The sequence below is a fragment of the Hippichthys cyanospilos genome, chromosome 4 (assembly GCF_059441005.1).
Source record: "Hippichthys cyanospilos isolate Australia breed blue-spotted pipefish chromosome 4, RoL_Hcya_1.0, whole genome shotgun sequence".
NCBI lineage: Eukaryota > Metazoa > Chordata > Actinopteri > Syngnathiformes > Syngnathidae > Hippichthys > Hippichthys cyanospilos.
Window position 1 is genome coordinate 927,977 of NC_142372.1, and position 16,792 is coordinate 944,768.

Consider the following 16,792-nt stretch of genomic DNA (forward strand, 5'->3'; position numbering starts at 1 on the left):
CCATACAGTGGGATAAATCTTTTCTCCTTATGCTATCAGCCGCCGTTGCGAGTATCCATACGAGTTTCAAATATGACTTGGTCTTGGTATTGAAACTCGCCGGTCTTTATTTACCATCAGTGTAAACGTAATCAACTTGAGCATAAAAAATGACAATTACACTATATTATTAAATCATTTATTGTTTTTCTCGTTTTGAAAAAATATATTTGCCTGTTATATAGGAATTTACAAATTAAAGCCGTTAGCTAATATATTCCACAGCCACTTGGCAGGTTGATGTCACATTTCGAATGTCAAAAATAAAAAAATACGGTAAGAAAAGACATATATAAAACACACCTCATGTAATGATTCATTACTTTAATGGTTGCTGCCAAAACAAGATGTGCAAAATACAGACATTTTTTAAAATAAAGCTGCTAAAATGACATCATTTACAGCTTTATTGCTATTCACTACTATTCTCAACAGTTAACTTGTGCCTCACTTAACTAGGGGAATCTTTGACCACAGAATGAGTTTCTCACGAGTGTGGATTCTTGTGTATCTGCTCAAGCTTCCAGTATTTGAACATCTTTGATCACAAACTGACCAACCAAACTGTCTCCCACCAGTGTATGTGCTGGCGGGTTCTCTCACGTTTCCCTTCTAGGAAAATCTTTGACCACAAATGAAACAGGCTAAACGTTTCTCGCCCTTCTAGGTTCTTGTGTGTTTTATCACCAGTGCAGGAGCTAGTTTGTTATTTGAAGTTTAATGTACTAGAAAATCTTTTACCACATTTCAATTAGAGAAAAGATTTCTCAGCGGTGTGGGTTTTTGTGTGCCGCCGCAAGTGTGAACTTTGAATAAATCTTTTACCGCAAATCAAACAAGCAAATGGTTTCTCACCAGTGTGGGTTCTTGTGTGTCGTCTCAAGTTCCCCATATTCGAATATGTTTTACCACAATCTGGACAAGCAAAAGGTTTCTCACCAGTGTGACTTCTCGTGTGCTCTATTAAGGTTCTCTTTGTGGAAAATCTTTGACCACACTCCAAACAGGCAAACGGTTCCTCACCGGTGTGGGTTTTTGCGTGTTCTGCCAAGTTTCCCTTTTTAGCAAATCTTTTACCACATTTCGAACAGGAAAAAGGTTTCTCTCCGGTGTGGGTTTTCGTGTGCAGTCGCAAGTTCGAACTTTGAATAAATCTTTTAGCACAAATCAAACAAGCAAATGGTTTCTCACCAGTGTGAGTTCTTGTGTGTTGTCTTAAGCTCGATGTATTAGAAAATCTTTTACCACATTCTGAACAGGAAAAAGGTTTCTCACCGGTGTGGGTTTGTGTGTGCAGCCGCAAGCTTGAACTGTCAATACATTTTTTACCACAAATTGAACAGGCAAAAGGTTTTTCACCAGTGTGGATTCTTGAGTGTCGTCTAAGGTTTGATGGATGGGGAAATCTTTTACCACAATCCAAACAGGGAAAAGGTTTCTCTCCGGTGTGGGTTATTGCGTGATCTGCCAAGCTTCCCTTTTTAGTATATCTTTTACCACAATCCGAACAGGAAAACGGCTTCTCACCAGTGTGGCTCACCATATGTTTTTGCAAACGGCATTTGTAGAGAAATGTTTTTCCGCACTGCAAACATTTCCAACGTTTGTCGTCAGAGTGACGAGGAATCTCACCTTCCCACCCTTCATAATCATCATGACTAGTGTAAGGAGAGTGTGACGTGTGATCACCATCTGACACCGGAGGTAACAATCTGTCTATTTGGGATCCTCCTGTCATGTATTGACTGCAGCTGCCGCTTGAAGGCTCCACCTTTATTTTCTCTTCACATTGACCTTCTTTATCTTCTGTTTTGACATGGACACCAGTTACTGGCAACTCAGTGAAATCTTCCTCCTCCTCTTTCAGGTGTAGTGTCAGCTGCTCCTCCTTTTTTATGCTGGGGAGCTGCAGCTGCTCCTCTTGGCCACCAGGGACTTCTGACTCCTCCTCTCTCTCCTCTTTGACTTCAGGCATCTCTGGCTCCTGCCGCTCAGGACCAAGACACTTTTCACTCATGTCTGTGGGGCATAAGACACATATGTTTTTTTCAATCTCAGGCACTAGTGATTTTAGACTAGTGTTTTTAATTTTCGGGGTTATAAAATGGGCACGTGGAAGAATAGAACGCCCGTTTTTCTGAAGTGAGAAACTGTCTTTTGATAAGTCTCTTCAGCCCATTTAGCGCCGCCCTTGTGGATGCCTGGAACATTTTCAAATTGTATGAAAATGGCGAAGAATGAGGGGGGTATAAATTTATTTTTGTAACGCTTGGAACCATACCACAAACATCCTTAATGTTTTCCAATGCTTTAAAATGTGCATAATGTTACACTATTTAATAATACATTATTATTTATGTCGACTGAGATTTACGTCATAGTGTTACAGCCAGGATAAGAATGAAGCGAATGAACACACGAACACAGATGCCTTCTCTTTCGTGGCTCAAGCAAGAATAACTTTTATCCACTGGATATAAGAATTGTTACAAAACAAACGTCGGTACAAAGAATACAAACACAAAACTAAACAGTATTAACCTGGGCAACCTACTGTATCTTTAAAGGAACAATATTTTAGATAATAAACATCAATCTGACTTCAACTTTCTGTTCACAAAATGTCCGTTCACACGTTATGGTCGCCGAGGGCGATTTCGGCCGACATGGCGCCAAGTACAAAAAAACGATTCGAACACACTCAAAACGTTGCTGTAATTCAAAACGAACTTTTTCTTCCTCTTCTCTCCACGCTTCTTCATGTCAATGAATGTTTTCAAAGATAGTTTCATACCTGGATAAGAATGAAACGAATGGACACAGGATCACAGATGCCTCCTCTTTCGTGGCTCAAGCAAGAATGAGGCACGTGGCCGTGAGTTTCCGCGTTCTTCCTGTCCAGCAGACATAAACAATCGATCAGTCAGAGACCACACTAGTTGATCGTCAAACCCATTGATTGTGACTAATACAACTCAATTATTATTGCACATGCACAGTTGTACATAAATAATCATTCATTACAATAGCCTGTGACAGCTCGACGAAGATATTGTTGAAAACTAGAGTCTGACGAACCCGGGTGAGATACAATGAAAAGATAAACGAAGGAAGCTGAGTAAAATATACTGACTGAGCACGTGACAAACCTGACGTATTGAACACAAGCGTATTGGCAAGCGCGTCCAGCAGTTGACCACGTCCTTGACATCCCTTCTCCTGGTGGGCTCCACAAAGCTCCTCTTCGAATTTAACTTTGGTTTTTGCGTACACTTTGCGCTCGTGCTTGATGCCCGCTGAGCAAACAAATACGCCTGCTTCGATAGCAGATAAGTAGCTAAACTAAGCTAAACTAGGCTACGCTAAGACGATTTGAGCGGCACACTAATTCCTAAAACGTGAATTCGATTGCAAAAAAAAGTAGCGATGGACGTTCGGTAGGAATGTTTCGGAGCATTCAGCTTGAAAATGTTCAACCTTTGTGACTTATAGGGAATGGAAGAGCTAGCTTGGCAGTGATGTAGTCGCGGCTGCTACCGGTATATTGACATTACTTCCGGTATGCTCGTGGCACGACTTTCGGCAGCTGCAATACTGATCACACTTTCGAGGCATCGCTGCCTCACTGAAGTCTTCTATAATTTTATCAAAATAAAAAGTGTTCGCAGTTTTCTTGTTCTCTCGACTTCATTGCAACTATGGACCTGTTTTTAATCAGCTTTTCCTCCCAGTCCGTTTAAAAACGAGCCCCCCCCCTTTATATACGAATTTATTTTTTAATAAACAATTTATTGTTTATTTAGAAAAAAACGGCGTTGCCTGTTAAGGGAAATGTACAAATTTGAGCACTCAAGCTATATTAATCTGTAGCCACTTGGCAGGCCGATGTCACATTTTCAATTTCAACAAAATAAAAAAAATGAGGGAAGAATAGTCAAGACATGGTTGGTGCCCCCAAAAGATGGTGTGCACAAGAAAGACGTGCTGTAGTGTAAATGCTAAAATGACAGTTACAGCTTTATTGATCACTGCTATTCTCAACATGGTGCTTACTTAGGAATCTTTGCGAACAAACCAAACTGGCAAAAGGTTTCTTTCTCATCCTTTTGTATGCTTCATCAAGTTTTAATAATTAGAAAATGGTTTGTCTGATTAGAAAATCTCTTACTACAAACAGAACAGGCAAAAGGTTTCTCACTGATGTGGGTTCTTGAGTGTTCTCCCAAGCTTGCCTTATTATTTTTTTTTTTAGGCAAAAGGTTACACAACAGTGTGGGTGCTGGTGTGTCCTCAAGTTTCCCTTGTAAAAAAGTCTGAGAACAAACTGAACAGGCAAACAGTTTCTTGCCATTGTGTTTTATCAAGTTATCTTATCAGAAAATAACATTTCAAACAAGCGTAAGCTTTCTACCAGCATGGGTTCTTGTGTGTTGTCTTAAGTTCGATGTATTAGAAAATCTTTTACCACATTCTGAACAGGGAAAAGGTTTCTCACCGGTGTGGGTTTGTGCGTGCAGCCGCAAGCTTGAACTTTGAATAAATTTTTTCCCACAAATTGAACAGACAAAAGGTTTCTCACCAGTGTGGATTCTTGAGTGTTGTCTAAAGTTTGATGGATCGGAAAATCTTTTACCACAATCCAAACAGGGAAAAGGTTTCTCACCGGTGTGGGTTTTTGTATGAAGCCGCAAGTGTGAACTTTGAATAAATCTTTTACCACAAATGGAACAAGCAAAAGGTCTTTCACCAGTGTGGGTTCTTGTGTGTTGGCTCAATTGTGCACTTTGAATAAATCTTTTACCACAAATGGAACAAGCAAACGGCTTCTCATCAGTGTGGGTTTTTGTGTGTCGTCTCAAGTGCCCCATAGTGGAAAATCTTTTTCCACAATCCAAACAGGCAAAAGGTTTCTCACCGGTGTGGGTTTTTGTGTGTTCTCTCAGGTTTGTCTTAATAGAAAATCTTTTACCACAAACGGAACAGGTAAAAGGTTTCTCACCAGTGTGGGTTCTTGAGTGTTCTCCTAAGCTTGCCTTTTTGGAAAATCTCTTACCACAATCCGAACAGGCAAAAGGCTTCTCACCAGTGTGGCTCAACATATGTTTTTGTAAACGACATTTGTAGCTAAACGTTTTTCCACACTGAGAACATTTCCAACGTTTGCTGTCCGTGTAACGTGGCATCGCACCTTCCCACTTTTCATCACCATCATCATTAGTGTGAGGAGAGTGCGACATTGTGTCGTCACCATCTGACATCGGAGCTAAGCAATCGTCTGCTTGTGATCCTCCACCGTGCTCGCCATCAATATCTGGTGTTACGTGTTGACTGCAGCGACTCCTTGGAGGCTCCAGCCCGTTCTTCTCTTCTTCATCTTCCATCTTCACGTGGACAACAGTAACAGGCAACTCTGTGAAATCTCCCTCCTCTTTCACGAATGGCGCCGGGTGCTCCTCTTCTTTGATGTTGGGGCACTGCAGCTGCTCTTCCTCTTTGCCACCAGAAGGCTCAAACTCCTCCTCTGTCACTTCAGGCACCGGACCCAGATAGTTTTCACTCATGTCTGTGGGACGTAAGACATTTGGTTTTGATAAACTCGGTGTCTTTTGATTTTGCTTTTGTGTTTTTTAACGTAACTAAAGGGCGGCTCGGTGGGGCAGTGGTTAGCACATGGAAGGACCGTTTAACTATTTCAGATGCTACTTAACTAAAACAGCGTCAAATGAACACATCTTTTCACAAACAGCAATGTTTCAGTTTACAAACAATAATTACTAAAGCACGGAATAGGGTAGAGTCGTACTAATGGACGCAGGAAGGTTTTTGACCTGCGGCGTTGAACTCAAGTGGGGGCTGCTTGCAAAGCGGGTCCGGCAGTTGAGCACCTTGTCGCTCCATCTCCTCTTGGGCTCCGCAAAGCTCATCTTCGTAATCGACTTCGGTTCTTGCGAACATTTTCACTCGATGTTTCACACTTTGCGCTCGCACTTGAAGTCTGCAGAAGCCAAAAAAACGCGTTCGCGGCTAGCAAGCTAAGCTAAACACAGCCGAGAAGCTTCGAAGAGCACGGAGACAATTATAACAACACGCAAAGATGTAAAACGTGAGTTTGACTGAAATGAAGGAGCGCCGGATACTCGGTGACAATGAATCGGAAAGGGAAGTTCAAATTCAAGTCTAAAAGGCGTATGGTTTCGTGGATAAAGACCCCAACAACTATTTGCTCATTTTATGGAGGCTGTCGGAGTCAAGACAGCTTCTGACAGTCTTCGTCACTTCCGCCGTGTTGCTACTACCTTCGCGCCACTTCCGGCTACGAGGCGCCAAGTCTGACTGCTCTTCCACGGCGTTTCCCTGTCCTCCCCGCTGCTTTACCTCCAGCCGCCGCCTCATTGATGTCGCAAGCATCGGGCCAAAAAAACAGCTGCAGTAAATTTGTAAAATCTCTTTTATATTTCCATGCTCGACTTTGTACATAGTTGACTTCTATAATTGTTGCCATTTCATAGACGACTGTATGGTTGGAAGCTGCCATTGGATCAATTTGACGGGGACGTGTTCGTACTATACGGCTTGTTTTTCCCCCCGGTGTCTTGATAAACGAATTCAGTTTTAACCCAACGGGTCTACAAACGAATTGCTTTTATTAGTGCTACAGCATATGCATGAATTCCTGTAGGATGAAGCGCAATCTCCTTGCCTGCTGCTTTGGTGTGGACGATCGTGACAGGAGACGCGAGTGTGATTGGACGCGTTTATTGTACACACAAAACCGGACATGCGTTGGTCGGCTTCATCACCGCGCACACAAGCCATTTATACGCACCGCATGAGAAAGGTGGCGCCGTGGAGCCGTTACAGCCAAGCCTTTCTCCATCAACCGCCTGACTTGGTCTTGAAACTGAAACTCCCACATCCCCACTTATAATCATAGTCAAAGTAATTACATGAAGTATCAAAATTGAGAATGGGAGAGAGATGGCATTGTGAAGCCCTTATCCTTTATTTAACAGAGTGATAAATTGATATGTAAAATGGCAACAGTCTAACAGTCCTTGCAACAATACAGCGTGACTGCCGAGGGAACCGTATACATAAATTTACATATTGAAAAAAATCTTCATGTACATTTTCAAACAGATAACAAAAAAATCAACAAAAAAATAAGGGAATTTACAAATTACAGCCGTCAGCTAAACTATTCTGTTGCCACTTGGCAGGTTGAGGTCACATTTAGAAAATGAAAACAATAAAAAATAAAGTTGACCACAAAGTGAACAGTCAAAAGGTTACACAGCAGTGTGGGTGCTGGCGTCGCCTCTCGTTTCCCTTGTAAGAAAGTCTTTAATCACAAACTGAGCAGGTTTCTCGCCATTACAGCTACTTGTGTTTTATCAAGAATTTTATCTTACAAAATATTTCTCACCCCAGTGTGGGTTCTTTTATGATGTTTTAAGTCTCCCTTATTAGAAAATCTGTTGCAACAATCTGAACAGGCAATCTCACTATTTCAGCTTCTTGCGAGTTTTGTCACGCTTTTCTTATTTGATTATCGGCCACAAATCAAATAAGTTTAAGGTTTCCGCTAGTGTGGGTTCTTGTGTGTTGTGTTAAGTTTGATGTAGTCGAAAATCTTTGACCACATTCCGAACAGGGAAAAGGTTTCTCACCGGCGTGGGTTTGTGTGTGCAGCTGCAAGTTTAAACGTTGAATAAATCTTTTACCACAAATCAAACACGCAAAAGGTTTCTCACCATTATGGATTCTTGTGTGTTGCCTCAAATTTGATGTACTAGAAAATCTTTTACCACATTCCGGACAGGGAAAAGGTCTCTCACCAGTGTGGGTTCTTGTGTGTTGGCTCAATTGCGTACGTCGAATAAATCTTTTACCACAAATGGAACAAGCAAATGGCTTATCATCAGTGTGGGTTTTTGTGTGTTTTCTCAAGTTTTCTTTAATAGAAAATCTTTTCCCACAATCAGAACAGGCAAAAAGTTTGTCACGGACGTGGGTTTTTTTGTGTTTTAGCAAGTTCGCCATATTAGAAAAACTTTTACCACAATCCGAACAGGAAAAAGGTTTCTCACCAGTGTGGGTTCTTGTGTGTTTTGTCAAGTATGCATTAATAGAAAATCTTTTCCCACAGTCTGAACAGGCAAAAGGTTTCTCACCGGTGTGGGTTTTTGTGTGTTGTATCAAGTTTGCCTTAATAGAAAATCTTTTCCCACAGTCTGAACAGGCAAAAGGTTTCTCGCCGGTATGGGTTCTTGTATGTTGTCTCAAGCTTGCCTTTTTAGGAAACCTTTTCCCACAATATGAACAGGCAAAAGGCTTCTCACCAGTGTGGCTCAACATATGTGCTCGTAAACGACATTTGTAGCAGAATGTTTTTCCACACTGAGAACATTTCCAACGTTTGCTGTCCGTGTGACATGGCATCTCACCTTCACACTTTTCATCACCATCATCACTCGTTCGAGGAGAGTGCGACGTGTCTTCACCATCTGATATCGGAGCTAACCAATCGTCTGCTTGTGATTCTCCACTGTGCTCGCCGTCAATATCCGTTGTCATGCGTTGACTGGAGCTGCTGCTTGGAGGCTCCGCCCCTTTCTTCTCTTCTCTATTTTCCTTCATCGCATGGACAACAGGTACTGGCAACCCTGTGAAATCTCCTTCCTCTTTCATGTGTAGTGCCAGCTGCTCCTCTTTTTTGCCCCCAGGGAGCTCCCACTCCTCCGCTTTCACGTCCGGCACGGGAGCCACATATTTTTCACTCGTGTCTGCGGGAAATAAGACTCATTTGGTTTTGGTCAACTCAGTGTCTTGTGAATTTGCTTTTGTGTTTTTAATATTCAGGCTTCAAAAATGGGCCAAATGACGGAAAGAGTAGGAATCTAGTATTATGAAACAAGAGAGTGTCCCTTGACCGACCAAGTCTTGGCCAAGACCAAGTTTAGTGAATCCAGCATCTGAGTGGTGCACAAAATAAATAATATAATTAATGGGCGGCTCAGTATCGCAGTGGTTAGAAAGTCTGCCTCACAATTAAGGGACCCGAGCTCAATTCCAGCTGGCTTTGGCCTTCCTACTTAACGAAGCTTAAAAACATACATACATACAGGTACATAACCCATGTTTACGTAGACAAATCACACAATATTCTATCAGCCTTGAAGGATGACTGAAAAAGTTCAAAATCGGTTTAATATTAGGTAAATACTTAAGTAAACTTTTGCGGGTCAACAAAATTAAACTAACGCTGCCCAATTGAGATACTTTAAATAAAAATAAAGAGGAAGGTTGTTGATGGAATAATTAAGTGTCAAACCTGCCGTGTAAAACTCACTTGGAGGCTGCTTGCAAAGCGTGTCCGGCAGTAGACTGCCTTCTTTTCGTTCCTTCTCCTCTCGAGCTCTACAAAGCTCCTCTTCGTACTTGACCATGGTTCTTGCGTACGTTTTTCCTCGATGTTCGCCACACTTTGCGCTTGTACTTGATATCTGCTGAAAAACGCGTTAGCGGCTAGCACGCTAAGCTAAGCAAAGCAAGGCCGAGCGGCTTCGTCGAGCACGGAGGATTTTAACCGCACGCAATGATGTAAAACATGACTTTGACAGAAATAAAGTGGCAATGGGTACTCAGTGACAAAGCACCGGAAAGTACAATTCAAATTCAGATCGAAAACGCGTGTGAATTCGTAAAGAAAAAAATAGCAATTAGCTCAGGGGTTGTATAAACAGCTGTTTCTGCTTCCACCTGTGCTGCTACTACTTGTGCGTCACTTCCGACTATGCTGCGCCACTTCTGGCTGCTCTTTCGAGGCGTTTTCCTATTCTCCCCGCTGCTTTAATCTTTACACGGGGTAATACGTGCATATTTATTACATTTGGCATGTTGGTGATTTAAGTTTTTAAATGCAGTATGTTCTATGGCACCGATATTTCTAACCAGGTTGTAAAACATGAGAAAAGACCCGTGTGTCAGCCTTGCCCCCTTCATGGTATGTTCAACGCCGCCGGGCAACGAAAGAGGCTCGCGGCTGATGGAAACTATTCCAACAGCGTGAAAAACGGGGCCAAAAAAACAGGTGTTTTACTGAGATTAAAATGCATCAATAAACTTCCTTCCTCTTATTAATTAAATAAGTCCCTGTGGGAACCCAGTAAACCTAACAATAGTTCACCCAGGAGGCAATTTATTTATTACTAAATGTTACAGTGGTGTGCTCCCAAAAACACATTTTAGCCACTTCACAATTTTCCACAATAAAACGTCATAGCTAATAAATGAAACGCTGCTGTCTACTTGGCCGCCTGTGCAAAATCTCTCCTCCTCAGCTTCAGAAAAAAATGGAGACTAAAAGATGTGTTCTTTTGAACAGGCGGTGCGAGGTGGTGTAGGGGAGGTACTAGAGGGTCCGATCTCGCTTCTGTCATCAGAAGCGCACTTCAAACCGTATTTATTTGTACTGACGAGGCCGGTGCAAGAGCAGAGAAAAAGCATTTTGAATGTCAACTTGAGAAAAAAGTAAGAAAAGTTAAAGCATATATTACACACACTTTTGAAGTACACTCATCATTCATCACTTCAGTGGTGGCACCCAATGTGTGCACAAGACAGGCATGCTTTATTATTATTTATTTTTTTACATAAATGTTAAAAGAACACCAGTCACAGCTTCAACCATCACTGCTATGTTTAACAGCAACACCTCTTTGATTGATACTTACTTGGGAGTTTTTGACTAAACCTCAACTGGCAAAATGTTTCTCACCAGTGTGGGTTTTAGTGTGTTCTTGCAAGCTTCTCTTAAGAGAAAATCTTTTATCACAATCCAAACAGGCAAACGGTTTCTCACCGGTGTGAGTTCTTGTGTGATCTATCAAGCTTCTCTTAATAGAAAATCGTTTATCACAATCTAAACAGGCAAAAGGCTTCTCACCAGTGTGGGTTCTTGTGTGATAACTCAAATTTCCCTTAGTAGAAAATCTCTTGCCACAATCGGAACAGGCAAAAGGTTTCTCACCAGTGTGGGTTCTTGTGTGATAACTTAAGTTTCCTTTAGTAGAAAATCTCTTGCCACAATCGGAACAGGCAAACGGTTTCTCACCAGTGTGGGATTTAGTGTGTAGCTTCAAGTGTGCACTTTGAATAAATCTTTTACCACAAATCAAACACGCAAATGGTTTCTCACCAGTATGGGTTCTTGTGTGTAGTATCAAGGTTGCCTTTTGAGTAAATCTTTTACCACAAATCAAACAGGCAAATGGTCTCTCATCAGTGTGTGTGCTGGTGTGTCCTCTCAGGTTTCCCTTATTAGAAAATCTTTGACCACAAACTGAACAGGCAAAAGGTTTCTCACCAGTGTGGGTTCTTGTGTGACAGCTCAAGTTTCCCTTAGTAGAAAATGTCTTGCCACAATCTGTACAGGCAAAAGGTTTCTCACCGGTGTGAGTTTTTTTGTGCAGCTTCAAATGTTCACTTTGAATAAATCTTTTACCACAGATCAAACAAGCAAAAGGTTTCTCACCAGTGTGGGTTCGTGTGTGTAAACTCAAGGTTTCCTTTTGAATAAACCTTTTACCACAAATTGTACAAGCAAATGGTCTCTCGTCAGTGTGGGTTCTTGTGTGTCGTCTCAAGTTCCTCGCATTAGGAAATCTTTTACCACAATCTGAACAAGCAAAAGGTTTCTCACCGGTGTGGGTTTTTCTGTGTTCTCTCAAATTTCCCTCAGTAGAAAATCTTTTACCACAGTCCGGACAGGCAAAAGGTTTTTCACCTGTATGAGTTTTTGTGTGTTCTCTCAAGTTTCCCTCATAGGAAAACTTTTTACCACAATCCAAACAGGCAAAAGGCTTCTCGCCTGTGTGCCTCACCATATGTTTCTGCAAACGGGACTTGTAGAGAAATGTTTTTCCACAACAAGAACATTTCCAATGTTTGCCGTCAGTGTGACATGGCACCCCACCTGTCCACTCTTCATCACCATCATCATTTGAATCAGGAGAACGTGACGTCTCCTCACCATCTGACAATGGAGCTAACCAGTCATCTACTTGTGATCCTCCATCGTGCTCTATATCAATGTCTGTTGTTATGTGTTGACTGGAGCTGCTACATGGAGGCTCGGTCCATTTCTTCTCTTCATATTGACCTCCCACGTCTTCCGTCTTTACAAGGACATTCATTACTGGCAACCCTGTGAAATCGACCTCGTCTTTCACGGAAGGTGCCATCTGCAGCTGCTCCTCCTCTTTGCCACTAGGAGGCTCCGAATCCTCCTCTTTCACATCAGGCAACTCTGACCGCTGCTGCTCAGGACCGTGATATTTCTCACTCGTGTCTGTGGGACATAGGACACATATATTTTGGTTTTGGTAAAATCAGTGTCTTGTGATTTAGCGTTTGGGTTTTTAATATTCAGGGTTCTAAAATGGATAGGAAACCAGTAAGGAGCGAGAAACAGTCCCCTGACAGACCAAGCCTTTGCCAAGACCAAGTATCGTGGATGCTGGATCATGGATGGTCTAGTGTTGTCTCACAACATTTTTAAGCATCCTAATTTCACATTGAGCAGTCACAACACAGATGGAAAAGCCAAATTCAACATCTAGAATTAGGGATGGAACATTTGATACCGATACTTTATCAGTCAATGGAGACAGATTACTGGAGGAGTGCTTTAAAAAATGCATTTCGCAAGGTGACATATGAGGCTTCGTGGGTATCAATCGTTTGTCAAGCACTTGAAATATTTAAAATTAAGTTATTGAGTTCTGTTTGAGAACAGATCTTTACTTTATGATCCCATAGGGTGACACTTAGTGATGATCATAAATGTGTGCCACCCCCCTTGAAAATAAAGTCACCTGGAATCACCATCACACGCACGTGTCAATAATATGAAACTAAACGTGCCCAAGTAAGACACTTTAAAATAAATAAACACAGGAAGGTTATTGAAATGTATTGACTGAGCACGTGTACAGAAAATACATCACTACACGTACAGTCCACCTTCGCGCGTCCAAAATAAGAAACTCAACGTGCCCATGTACGAGACTTTAAAACAAAATAAACACAGGTAGGTTGTTGTCAAACCTGCCGTGTGGGGCTCACTGCAAGCTGGAGACAGCTTGCAAAGCGCGCCTAGGAGTTGACCACCTTCTTGTCGGTCCTTCTCTTCCTGGGCTCCACAAAGCTCCTCTTCGTACTTGACCTTGGTTTTTGCGCACATTTTTACTCGATGTTCACTACACTTGGCGCTCGCACTTGATGTCTGCTGAGCCAAAAACGCGTTAGCGGCTAGCAAGCTAAATTACGTTAAGCTAAGCAAGGCCGAGAAGCTCTGAGACCATTTGAACCGCACACGAAGATGTAAAACGTGAGTCAGACTGAAATAAAATAGCCATGGACGCTCAGTGACAATGCATCGGAAATTTCAGTTGAGTTTCAATTCATTCATTTTAACGCGTGTGGATTCGTAAAAAAAAAAAAAAAGAAAGAAAGAAAGACGCTAGCGATTAGCTCATTTTGCAGCAGCAAGTCACGGCTGCTTCTAGAATCGTTTACACTTCCGCTTTGCCGGGACTACTCCTGCGTCAATTTGGCTATGCGGCGATTATCGCTGCGTCACTTCCGGCTTCTTTCGAGGCGTTTCCCTGTTCCCTCCGCCGTTTCACCTCTCACCGCTGCCTCGTTAATGTCTGGAGAAAGAAACCAAAAACCGGCACGATAGCGACAAGAGACTTGAGAGGGTGATTGGAAACGTTTATTGTACACATAACACGAAGTGCATTATCGCCGCACACTCAGCCATTTATTCCCACCGCATGGGAGAGGGGTCGCTGTAGATGTACATTGGAATCAATTTGCTCTCGCAAAGCTTCCAGCCCACGTTGCCCGAGTATCGATACTAGTTTGAAATATGACTTGGTCTTGGTAATGACACTCATCAGTCCCTATTTACAATCAATAAGGTCATTACATTAAAGGGCCCATAACACGATATTTTATTCGTTCCACAGTGTAATTATGTGCATATTATATTAAATTTGGTACGTAGGTGATTTGATTTCTTATCAAATATGTTTTATGATATTGATATTTCTAACCAGGAAGTAAAAGGATGAATGCAAAAATCGGGGGAAATGCATGATAAAGCATTGTAATTTCATTATGTCCAAAATTTACGATATTTCCAATTTTGAATGGCAGTAAATGAGCCCGACGTGGGATAAATTTAACATCTATAAGGTGTAGCTTTTGACCTCCCGTTTGCAAGTATCGAGAAGGGACGGCAGCGTTAAAGTCATCATGTTTTGACAATCCATGCAATATTTTAGCCTCCGAGTGTTTTTCTGTGTTTGATTTTCCTTTGAAATCACGCATCAAAAACATCAAACTTTCTATTTCAATCTCAAAATTTCCCCTAGGGGTTAAACTGCATCACGGCGTCAATACACCGCTCTCACTAACACGTGTTGCTCTTATCAAATCAGTCCCAGTCTCTTATCAAATCACCCAGTTCTGCCCACGGGCGAATAATTTACTGCTGACACGATTTGTCCAGCTGGCATTGAATCTATGGCTGTGTTCTTTTGCCCACTTTAGCATTTTCTACAGTAAAACATTGCAGCTAATAAATGAAACTTTGCTGTTTACTTGGCGGTGTCGCTGCAAAATCTCTCCTCCTCAGCTCCGGAACAAACTAAAAGTTGCCGATAAGGTCGATGTGTATTTTCTCTTGAACATGTGGTGCAAGCAGGTGCAGCGGGCGCGGCCTGGCTTCATATGTGCCGTCTTAAGGTCGTAGATGTATTAGAAGACGTATTGGACAATCTTTTACCACAATCCAAACTGGGAAAAAATTTCTCACCTGTGAGGGTTTTTGTGCGCAGCCTCAACTGTGCACTTTGAATAAATATTTTACCGCAAATGGATCAAGCAACTGGTTTCTCACTCCTGTGGGTTCCTGCATGCCGTCTCAAATGTACACTTTGAGTAAATCTTTTACCACAGATCGAACAAGCAAATGGTTTCTCATCAGTGTGGGTTCTCGAATGTCGTCTCAAGTTTGCCTTTTGAATAAAGCTTTTACCACAAATCGAACAAGCAAATGGTTTCTCATCAGTGTGAGTTCTTGTGTGCCGTCTCCAGTTGCCTATATTAGAAAATCTTTTACCGCAATCTGAACAGGCAAAGGGTTTCTCACCGGTGTGGGTTTTTGTGTGTTCCCTCAAGTTTCCCTTAATAGAAAATCTTTTCCCACAATCTGAACAGGAAAAAGGTTTCTCACCAGTATGGGTTTTTGTGTGGTCTCTCAATGTTCCCTTATAAGAAAATCTTTTCCCACAATCTGAACAGGCAAAAGGCTTCTCACCCGCATGGCCCCTTATATGTCTTTTCAAACTGGACTTGCCACGATACGTTTTTCCACACAGAGAACATTTCCAACAATTTCTGTCGGACTGACATGGCATCTCGCCTTCCAACTCCTCATCATCGTCATCATTAGTGTAAGAAGAGTGTGACGTCTCCTCGCCATCTGATATTGGAGCAAACCAGTCGTCTACTTGTGATCCTCCACTGTACTCGACATCAATGTCCGTTGTTATAGGTTGACCGGAGCTGCTGCTTGGAGACTTCGCCCCTTTCCTCTCTTCAGACTGACCTTCTTCATCTTCCATCTTTACATGGACATCAGTGACTGGCAACTCTGTGAAATCTACCAGCTTCTCCTCTTTTTTTATGTTGGGGCACTGCAGCTCCTCCTCTTCTGTGCCACTAGGGGGCTCGGACTCCTCCTCTTTCACATCAGGCAACTCTGGCTCCTGCCGCTCAGGATAGAGATGTTTCTCACTCGTGTCTAAGGGACATAAGACACATGTGGTTTTGGTAAACTCACGTTACTTGTGATTTTGCTTCTGCGTTTCTATTATTCGGGGTTTGGGGTTAGAGTCAGGGTGGAATGGGCCACGTGAGAGAAAGAATAGGAAGCCAGTTATATGAAGCATGAAACGGCCCCCTGACAGACAAGACCAAAAATTAAGAATCATAAAAAAGCTGTTAAAACAGCCATTGCTCCAAGTGCAATCAGCGAGGTGACGGATCGAGGTCCTAGAATATACGGTCACCTGGGGTCACCATCACACCCACAGTCCACACTTTGGCATGTCAATATAATGAAACTCAACGTGCCCCGGTAAGCTCATGGAAAAAATAACTAAACTAACGCAAGACGGTTGAAATGTCGTGAGTGAGTATATGACAAAACGGCAGCGTTGAACTCACCCGGAGGCTTCTTGCAAAGCGCGTCCAGCAGTTGACCACCTTCTTGTCGCTTCTTCTCTTGAGCCCCACAAAGCTCCTCGTCGTACTTGACCTTGGTTCTTGCGCACATTTTTACTCGATGCTCGACTGCATTTGCGCACCGACGTGATGTATGCGGAGCGCCTGTTTCGTTAGCAGATAGCAAGCGAAGCGAAGCTAACTAAAGCAAAGGAAGAGCGAGGCGCTTCAACGAGCACTGAGAACAATTGAGCCGCACACAAATGCGTAAAATGAGAGTTCGATTGGAATAAAGTCGCGATTGATACTCGGTAACAATGCTTCGGAACAATCGGTTTGAATTCAGAACAAAAAATGTAATTTAACCCGCGTGGATTCGTAAAAACGTACTGACTGACGTTTTGAGAGAAAAAAGTCACGTGACACCGTCCTTTTCATAACATACTTCGCAACA

General features: G+C 42.3%; 3 protein-coding genes across 3 annotated transcripts; all 3 read right to left on the reverse strand.

Annotated features, from left to right (window-relative positions):
• Positions 1 to 343: 343 nt before the first annotated feature.
• Positions 344 to 6,379, reverse strand: LOC148424193 (uncharacterized). The gene is made up of 3 exons (XM_088412721.1): positions 5,868 to 6,379; positions 4,535 to 5,602; positions 344 to 2,058 (listed from the first exon to the last, which is right to left on the reverse strand). The coding sequence occupies exons 1-3, from the start codon at positions 5,992 to 5,994 to the stop codon at positions 791 to 793; spliced, it is 2,463 nt and encodes an 820-aa protein (XP_088268847.1). The 5' UTR covers positions 5,995 to 6,379; the 3' UTR covers positions 344 to 790.
• A 307-nt stretch (positions 6,380 to 6,686) lies between these two features.
• LOC148424194 (uncharacterized) lies at positions 6,687 to 13,609 on the reverse strand. Its single transcript, XM_088413152.1, has 4 exons — positions 13,150 to 13,609; positions 10,799 to 12,391; positions 9,392 to 9,553; positions 6,687 to 8,825 (listed from the first exon to the last, which is right to left on the reverse strand). The coding sequence occupies exons 1-4, from the start codon at positions 13,283 to 13,285 to the stop codon at positions 7,603 to 7,605; spliced, it is 3,114 nt and encodes a 1,037-aa protein (XP_088269278.1). The 5' UTR covers positions 13,286 to 13,609; the 3' UTR covers positions 6,687 to 7,602.
• Positions 13,610 to 13,801: 192 nt separating this feature from the next.
• LOC148424195 (uncharacterized) lies at positions 13,802 to 16,738 on the reverse strand. Its single transcript, XM_088412711.1, has 2 exons — positions 16,342 to 16,738; positions 13,802 to 15,916 (listed from the first exon to the last, which is right to left on the reverse strand). Exons 1-2 carry the CDS (start codon positions 16,448 to 16,450, stop codon positions 14,991 to 14,993), a joined length of 1,035 nt encoding a protein of 344 aa, XP_088268837.1. The 5' UTR covers positions 16,451 to 16,738; the 3' UTR covers positions 13,802 to 14,990.
• Positions 16,739 to 16,792: the final 54 nt, after the last annotated feature.